The 9,507-nt window shown below is 35.7% G+C and overlaps 1 protein-coding gene across 1 annotated transcript in view; it reads left to right on the top strand.

Annotated features, from left to right (window-relative positions):
* LOC107688718 (unconventional myosin-XVI-like) overlaps positions 1 to 9,507 on the top strand; it is a 218,296-nt gene that overhangs the window by 142,492 nt on the left and 66,297 nt on the right. Inside the window, exon 25 of the mRNA XM_016486454.1 lies at positions 4,621 to 4,701. Coding sequence (XP_016341940.1) covers positions 4,621 to 4,701 — 81 coding nt within the window. The remainder of the gene's footprint in view (positions 1 to 4,620; positions 4,702 to 9,507) is intronic.

The following is a 9,507-nucleotide window of genomic DNA, read 5'->3' as shown; positions in this document are numbered from 1 at the left end:
ATATATATATATAATAGTATTTCTGGTTAATATTATTATTCATTTTAATTACATTTAAAATATAGTAGTTGTTTATTTCTTAAAAACAACAAAAAACAAATATAAATATTTTTTTATTAAAATATTTATTTAATTAATTTATTTATTTTTGTGACAACATGTTTTATTCTTCCAAAAACAACTATCATTCATTAAGAGAAAATTCAGCATTGGATTTAATATGAAGTGTTTGATTATAAAAAACATTCAGCAATGCTTGTTTGGTCACGCACATGGGCATCCCTCAGTCTGCTTTGACAAATGTTTGAGCACTGGCATTAAGTCTGTACTCAGTGTGACTTCACTGTCCTGCGTTATCGCATACAGTGACGATCATACACCACATGACTCTGCCGCAAACATGACCAGACCAGCCAGAACAAACTTTTCACAAGCTGTAGTATTTTTAGCTTATTGAGCCTGCACTGGGAAGTGACCTAAATTAGACACCGGTACCCTAAATAGATTATGTCCATTGATCAGCTTCCCACAGCCAGATATCCCATTCAGAGAAAACACAGGGTCTGTTAAAACTACGTCACACCAGGCACAAACACACACGGATGCGTCACTTGGGGTGTTTGCTCTTCACACAGCTCTATCTCTGCAGCATTTCTCAGTCACCCTCCTCCCTTTTCTACTGTCAGTCTGTTTCTCTCATAGACTCTGTTTGTGTTTCACTGATGTGCAGTTTCTCTCAGTTTCTCTAGTTCTGAGATGACTTATTGGGTGAATCTCACAAAAACATGTCAACTGAGGGTCCAGAATTCGTCTAAATGTTTTGTAAAACATTTAAAGTTAAATTAAAATCTAAGTGTGTATTTATATTTGTGTGTGTGTATAATAAATAATCTTGCACGTGTCGCATCCAATCATATTGTATTGTATAGGGAAAAAAATCATGCATACGTGGTTCAGTAACTTAATTTGTTCCCTTGTTTAATTACCTTATTAATTTCTGGCCAGGTTTTATTAATTCAGTCCCTTGTTTTGAGATCAGTCGTGGTCATGTTGAACTAATTTGTTACCTTGTTTAAGTGCAATTTACCTAAAGGAAACAAATTAATATTACATGGCCGTGATTGACCTAAAATGAGGGAACAAATTAATAAAACATGGCCGTGAATTAAAGTTGTGGGAATGAATTCTTAATTGATGGCCACAATGTATTTTTGTTTTTTTCTACTATGTCATGTGCAGGGCGCTGCAGTGTTGCTCTTTTGAGTCTTTTGTTAATAGTTATAATTCAACACAACTGTTTTTACACTGATTAATTTGTTTAAAAAATAATAATATCTTGTGCATCCATTAAGTTTCAGACAAATGAGATGAAGTACCTTTCATTAATAAAGTTTTTACTTCACTGGGTTATTGGAAAATATATTACTATATAATAATATATGACAATTTTAAGTTGAATTTCCAGCATGCATAAATCTATTGTGATCAGTGCAAATGGTCTTAATGGTTCAAAATAATCCTTCATTTTTATGCAAAATATTTTATTCATGTCTTATGATTCTGAGGTAAAATATGACTGATACATGTTCTTGAGATTCACCCTTGAAGTTTATAAGTTACATTTAACCATCACTTTCTTCCATTCTGTCGTTCCTTCTTCAGCTCCTTTCTCTGTCTTTTAATCATATATGCCATCGCTCCTTTTCTTCTCCTCTGTCTATATTCAGGTCAGTGCTGTGGTGTGTGTGTGTGTGTGTGTGTGGTTGGCTCAGTCTTATGTAAGACATCCAGTACATGAGCCGCTGGCACCCCTGGTTACCCACATACCCTGGTTATACCCTCTTACATAAGCAGTGGTTAAGTTCCCATAGAGTGACTGAGACAGTAATATGAAGTAACATGATGAGATCCTGCTGTGGCTTGAAACAGAAAAGCACAAATGAGTGGTTTTGGTTAGTTTGGTTTGCCCTTTGATGAGAGAAACTAGATGAAAAAGTTGCACCAGATTTTATTTTTCTTTCTTTTGTTGTGTGTGCTGAAAATGAGTAGATTTGGTGTGGTGGCGGCATTTTCTGGGAATCAGGACACCCTGAAGAGGTTTTGATTTAAAGCAGCAGTTTGCTGCGAAATATACTCATTTTCTTTCCTACGGAGTAGTTTTTTTTCCCACCAGAACAGCTGTTGACTAAGAAAAAACTAATTGTCCCTTTTTACACTGCACAGTTTGAACTGTGTTTGTTTTTAAAACAATATTATATCACCTTTAATTGCTTTAATGTGATACTTGGGAAAATACTTTGATTCTAACAGCAGCTGTACTGAAAACAACAGTTACCCCAACATAGTTACCCTGTCTGTCTGTCTGTATCTATGTTTGTCTGTCTGTCTGTATATCTATATCTATCTATCTATCTATCTATCTATCTATCTATCTGTCTATCTGTCTGTCTGTCTAATTGCTCTGATTATTATTATTATTGTTGTTGTTGTTGTTGTTGTTATGGTTATTACTATGATTATGATTAATTAATTACTATATTTCTTGTTTGTGATGTTATATACATGGAAAGCGTATATATAGTATAGCGTCTACTTTAATGTTACTCAAATGACTTATGAAAATATAATGTCAAAATAAGAGAGAAAAAATGTTCCATCATCATTAAGCATAAAATATATATTTATGTAAAAATGAAACAACAGGTATTCCAACCTGTAATTATTCAAATAATGAAAAACATAATTAAAATAATAAAAGAAAAAAGTGATCACACTAAATTGTATTACATTTTAAATTATTAAAACCTTCTTGTAGCCAAAGTGTGGTAAAGATTTAGAATTAGTTTTTGGAGGCTGCACTGTGATCCTTAAATAGAGCCTTTTAATGGCATCTAATGATTCTTGTTCTAAATATGCCTGACAAGATTTCTTAGTGTGTGAACTATTGTTAAACTGAATTACATTTTAGTAGGTGTCTTCTATAAATCATGGTAAAAATGTATGAGTCTTCTTTTTTTTCTCTGAAAAAAATTAATAAAATTAAACGGGACACATTCTAATGTACAGGAGGAGAAAAAAAGCTGCATCAACCTTATAATATTATGTTTTGTCTTTGAACCATATACAAATAATTTATATTTTAAGTAAAGGCTGTTCTTTTGAACTTTCTATTCATGAAAAAAAAACTGACAAAAACAGAGAATGAAAGCTGTATGAGTCAAAAGAATCAAGACAAAAAAAATCAGACACACAATCATAGGTGAACTATCATTAAATCACCACCTCAATCTAGAGTGACGTACTGTGCGTTATTTCCCAGAACAGACCCCCTCCAGGGTTAAAAGGGCACAATGATCATATTGCAGAACTATGATGTCTGCAACTTTCCAGTTCCTGAATCACCTGTAATTCAAATTAAATTTGCTGCTTTTATAGTAGTGACCTACATCCATTAGACCAGTTGAACTTATTTTCCACCAGTGACTTAAATACAATCCATGTAGAGATTCAAGTAGGGGATGTACTGCATCAGGGTTATCAGGATGACCTGTGCTGCTTTGTATTATGACCTGTTGACAAAGAAAAAGCATAGACACAGTCTACCTTTAGCTGAAATATTGTTGACAGTATTTCCTATTTGGGTGAACAAATCAGAAAGCTGTGTGTATATTACTGTGTATTTGTGTTTTTGTTTGTTTGCACTTGCATGATTCATTCATAGCTCTCGTACAACTCTGTTGCCTTGCCAACATCATCTTAAAAGGGCATGAAGATGAACAGTCACATCTAGAGTACATCTCCTCCTTCCCCTCTCCACTCTCTCCTGATATACAGTAGCCTCGCTAACACTAAAGCCACTTTTATAAATGCATGAATGTCATTGCGTTTGCCAAATAGGAAAGGAAGTGGCATTTAATTTAAAGAAAGAGCGCAAGCACACTGTAAACAAAACATTTTAGAAAATATTATGGATTATAAAACATAAAATAGTAGATACAACAAAATATCTGGACTCTTTCTTGTCAAACATTTAGCATTGCGTTATATGTTTTGCCCCCACAATTAAAACAACATAGTTTTATCATAAAATCATGAAATATCATCTTAAGACATATTGGGAATTACTGAGTGACAAGTGAGATTTATGTTTTTTACATAAACAGTCTGCTATAGTGTTATCAAATCTTATTGATTTGCATTAGGAGCTTTCAGAATTTCATCCTACTGGCCATATAAATATCAGAAACTGCATATTCATTCATTCATTCAGTCATTCATTCAGTTTGGGCCTCTGAATAAAATTGAGGTGTTTTATTTTGTTTTTCTCCTCACGTATAAGCTTCATATTCTCAATATATTATATTATACAAACCATAAAGCCTAACTGTTGTATCAGATATGATATTTAAATTATTCTCTTTTTTTTCCCCTTTTTTTTGGGGGGCTTTAACATTTTAGTTAGATGCCAGGGGGTAAACAGTAAAAAAAAAAAAAATAATAATAATAATAGTAATAATAAATAATGAAATAAAAACATTAATAATTACACATTAATTTATTAATATATTTATTTATTTAATTAACAATCCTAACAGTGTACTTTCTTTCCCCCCTCTGCAGCTCCTGAAGAAAAAGGGAGCGACGTCCTTCCTGCAGAGACTGGAGCGTTGTGGACCGGTCACTGTGGCAGTGCAGCTTAGGGTAAGTCCACATAAGAAGCACTGCCAGCTCCCAAACCTGACCTGAGCCAACCCGGCCCATCCAGATGCTCATTGTGCTCTGTAGATCTAACTTCCTGTTTCCAGACGCATTGGATCTCCTAAAAGAGCCTGCAGGCTCGTAAAACCAAAACGTTGCCTGACATCTAAACATTATAGATCTGCCAGGAAGACGTCTTAAAAACATATGCATTTGTGGTTTGAACAACAGGCTTTAGAAGAAGTGTTGTAGTGTGGTGCCAGTCTCATAGGCCCAGTGTGGTTAGTGGGGAGGAACAATTTTGGGCTGCTGATGTTTTAGTGATTAGGGTGGGTGATTGTGGATGGTTGTGGATACTGAATGAATATACAGCCAGACTCACTGCTACTTTGGGAGAGAACAGCTCAATGCCGAATTCAACACATCATGATCTGATATCTAGAGATGCCAGTTTAGTTTATTAAGATCATTTAAAATGAATGTGTTTAATTTATCTCTCATCTTGAAATTAAATATATATACAGTTTTGTTCAAAAGTTTGGGTTGAGTATTTATATATGTTAATGCTTTTATTCAGTAATGACACAATAAAATGATGAAAAGTGACATAATATTAAAAGAGATTTTGTTTATATATATCACAATATTAGAATATATTTCTGAAGGATCATGTGACACTGAAGACTGGAGTAATGATGCTGAAAATTGAGCTTAGAATAAATGAAATGTTAAAATGAATTCAAATAGAAAATCTTTTTTTTTTTTTTTTTTTATGCAACGCTGGTGAGCGTAAGGGACTTTTTTTTTTTTTAAACATTAAAAAAAAATCTTACCAACCCCAGCTTTTGAACAGTTGCATATGCACTACTGTGCTGAGGTCTAAAGCACATTATATGATTCACACACACACACACACATGGTACCACTCTAGTATAGGGACCAATTCTATTCTTCACTATTAACTAGTTGCTTATTAGCATGTCTATTAATAACATATTGGCTGTTTATTACTACATACAAAGCGCATATTCTGCATGACCACATTCTACATCCCTAATCCTACCCAATACCTAAAATTAATAACTACCTTACTAGCTATTAATAAGCAGCGAATGAGGAGTTTGAGGCAAAAGTCAAAGTTAATGGCGAGAATTGGACCTTAAAATAAAGTGTGACCAGATATTACACATGTATAGCCTATTTCTCTGTACACATTGAGTGAAGAATACAGAGGCTTACAGAAAATCATTCAATTCCCATCGATTCACATCCCTACATGCCCACACGGCTCCTTTCAACCACTGCAAGTGGCTCTTTGTAACACACCCATCTATTAAAGTAATGTCACATTCTTGCGCACATGCAGATGTGCTCTCGCTTTCGTCCTGACCTCATTCTCATGCTAGTGGTATGCAGGTACATGTATGTACAGAATGTGCTTATGTTCACACGTTCTACACTGCATGACCTGATTTCTGCACCACGACATGTAAGGGGTTGTGCAGGGGTTTATGAGAAGAGCACACAGTGTTCCTCTCTAATCTGTCCTCTCTGTTCAGGGCTGATTACATCATAAAGCACATTCAATGCACGGTGCTCACACAAACACAGACGTTATTTATCTACGCCTAAATAGCTCCCAGACGAGAGCGGTAGAAGAGATGTGAAATCCTTCAACAATAATAAATATCATCTAGTCTAATGTGTTTTTCATTAGCATTCGCCCTCACGGAAAGATGGAACGGTTGTAATTGGCAGCTTTTTTCATTTATTCCTTTGAATGGGTGATTGTATGTATTACGGCCTGCGGTGCCGTCTTTTCCCATCTCTTTTCTGTCGGCTGGCGTCAGTAGAAATGTCACATGACGATGGCAGGCTCATTGCCAGCCGTGCTGACTCAGCACAGGCTCCTTGGCCTATGACATCATCATTCAGAGCCAGCTTTTTTCGATTTGTGCCTCGTAAGTACAGTACACCCACATGGAGTCTGCATGTGCAGGGCTCCGCAGAAACATCTGCAGATTTCCATCCGTCATTTAAAACACTTCCCTCACCCCTTGAATTTTTGCTTATTAAAAATGTCAGTTTTTATACGTATGCTATGGTATTCGTACATTGCATGCAACATAATTTTATGCTCATCTCGTATATGACCCTTAAATTTATTGCACTAATGAGTTTGTCCATAAGGTGGCAACACATTGTTTTGAAAAAGAAACATCAATTATGTAACATCAATTAATAGTTTTCGTGTGACGTCACACTCTTATAGAAACACCCATGTAAGGTCCACACAATTGGCCCAACGAAGGTATCCAATGGTGAATGAAGGTTTCCTGCGTGTTCGGTCTTATCAGTGCGCAATGTTACTTAATTTAAGTTAAAGTCTGATTTGACTCCATTTTATTATGACCTCGAATTTAGGTTAGAATGCCAATTATCATTGATCATTTATAAGATAATTTATCTAAATATCTGATTATTCTAATTAACTCTTTAATCTGATTGAATCTTTTTAATCTTTTTCCTATAACACTTTGAGTCTCGTACCGGCCAGTATACGGATCTCATACTCACAAACTTGTCAGTCTTGGTCATTAGACAGAGGCGACTGACTAATATTCTAGACAGCCCGTGCCATACTTTGCTCATTCTATAATACATTATTTAGTCCCCATAGATCTGTACACACTTAATTAAAGGGGTCATATGATGCGATTTCAAGTTTTCCTTTGTCTTTGGAGTGTTACAAGCTGTTTGTGCATATATAAGATCCGTAAAGTTGCAAAGACTAAAGTATCAAACCTAAACAGATATTCTTTATAAAAGTTAAGACTCAACCACGCCTTCCTAAAACACCTCATTTAAACACGCCCCCACAAATCCATGTCACTGTGTTGGATGATTAGCATAATGCCACCCAAATGTTCATGCAAAGAAAGAAGCCATAACTTTTATTCTCGCTGTAGTATTGTTGCCGCCGCCTCCATGTCGTGGAGAGGCTGTGTTTCCAAATATGGTAAGGGGCATAACATTTCCGTCATACGCTTGAGGTATTCAGCCAATCACAATGCACTGGATAGCTGGCCAATCAGAGCACACCTCACTTTTCAGTACGATAAGCTTTGTATAAATCAATGCGTTTCAGAAAGTTTTAGTCTACTTCTTGTAAGATTGAGACTATTGTACCAGTCGCCCTGAGACAATTTAAATGATACCAAACATGACTGTGAATGTTACTTGCATTCATGTAGATTAGGGTTGGAGCTAAACTCTGCAGGACACCGGCCTTCCAGGACCGAGTTTGGGCACCCCTGATGTAGAACATTATATTATACTATTGACCATTCTGAGTGAGCGAAATGGAGGGAGGATGGGTAAGGGGAAGGAAGGGGATGAAAAGGAACTAATGCATAGGTGAGAGAGACATTTTCCCACATATTCTCTCAGTGAGATGTGGAAACAGATGTCTGTATGTTAATACACTGTGAGTGTATTGTCCGTATTTCAAAGTGTCTGAGGTTCTGTAAATCTCACACCCACCTGGAGGGCAAAACAAGGCTTTTCTCTGCTTACTGCCAGTTTTTTTTTTTTATCAGGTTTGCACTGAACACTATGATGACCAGAATATATGCAAGGTGGTGACTTCCATATTAATTGTTTTCCCATAGAAAAACATTGTAAAGAAAATGCTTAGCAGGCAGTTTAGCTCATTGAGTTCATGTTCTGAGCTCATCTGCTTGCCTGTTAGTTTTATTAATAAGGTGTATATTGAATTCGATCTTGTTATATCAATTAGTACACGTTAGTGTGTTGTGTTTTAGTATTTCTCACTGTTTTTATTTATTGAAATACTGCAGAGTGTGCAGAATTGACAGGCCTGTGCAGTACTTCTATAAATGATTTACCCTTCAGGTCTTCATGCCAGTTACGTGACTAAAAATTATGAATAAATGTTAGTGGTGATCAATGCTTGTCATTCAAGAGTTACCGACAACTCCTTGACCTTGGACAAGGATGGAACTTTCTAGAACACATACGTTGAGTGCCTCTGCTTTTGTGCTGTCAAATGCAATATTCTTTGAAAGACTACATGTCTGGTTGCAGAGTTGGGTATAACACATACACAGTTACTGTATTCTAATTACTTTTCCTGGTAACACAGTAATGTAATGCGTTACATTTTAAATTTATGTAATTTGATTACAGTTACTAATGTCAATACAATTATGTTACTTAAGTTACAAATGCAGTGTTAAAAAATATGAAGTAAAAATCATGTTTTGCGCGTCAGTATGCCTTTTAATAAATCACCGGAGAATAGCTAAAATACGGTGGCTGAGAAGTGCAAAACAAATCACAATTCTGAAAACAAAATAACAAATTACAAACGCAAATGCAAGTCTAAAAAACAAAATAACAATTCAGAAAACACAACGATAAATCAGACAAACCGGAAGAGGTAGGTATAGTTTGAGACAGCGCCATTGGTTTGGGATTACTCACCGCTGACTGGATGAGACATCTGTCAATCAACGTATACAGGAAGAACCAGCCGAAGAACAGCAGAGTCGTGGTAGAAAGTTCGGAGATGGTATTAAAGTAGCTCAGTTTAAATGTATTGTATGAATTGCCCTTACTATGGAATAAAAAATACGGAGTGTCTATTTACATTTAGTTAAAAGTGACTGTAAATCATCTGCTCCAGTGGCGCAGATGGATAAGCGTGTGTAGTTGGCTTTTTGACGCGATCGACCCGGGTTCGATCCCACCTTTTGCCGAACTTTTTTTTTCTCCCTTTTCAAATCT

The sequence above is a fragment of the Sinocyclocheilus anshuiensis genome, unplaced genomic scaffold, assembly GCF_001515605.1.
Source record: "Sinocyclocheilus anshuiensis isolate Anshui unplaced genomic scaffold, SAMN03320099.WGS_v1.1 scaffold9, whole genome shotgun sequence".
NCBI lineage: Eukaryota > Metazoa > Chordata > Actinopteri > Cypriniformes > Cyprinidae > Sinocyclocheilus > Sinocyclocheilus anshuiensis.
Note: the sequence above shows the minus strand (reverse complement) of the source record. Positions and strands in the feature narration are given on the sequence as shown.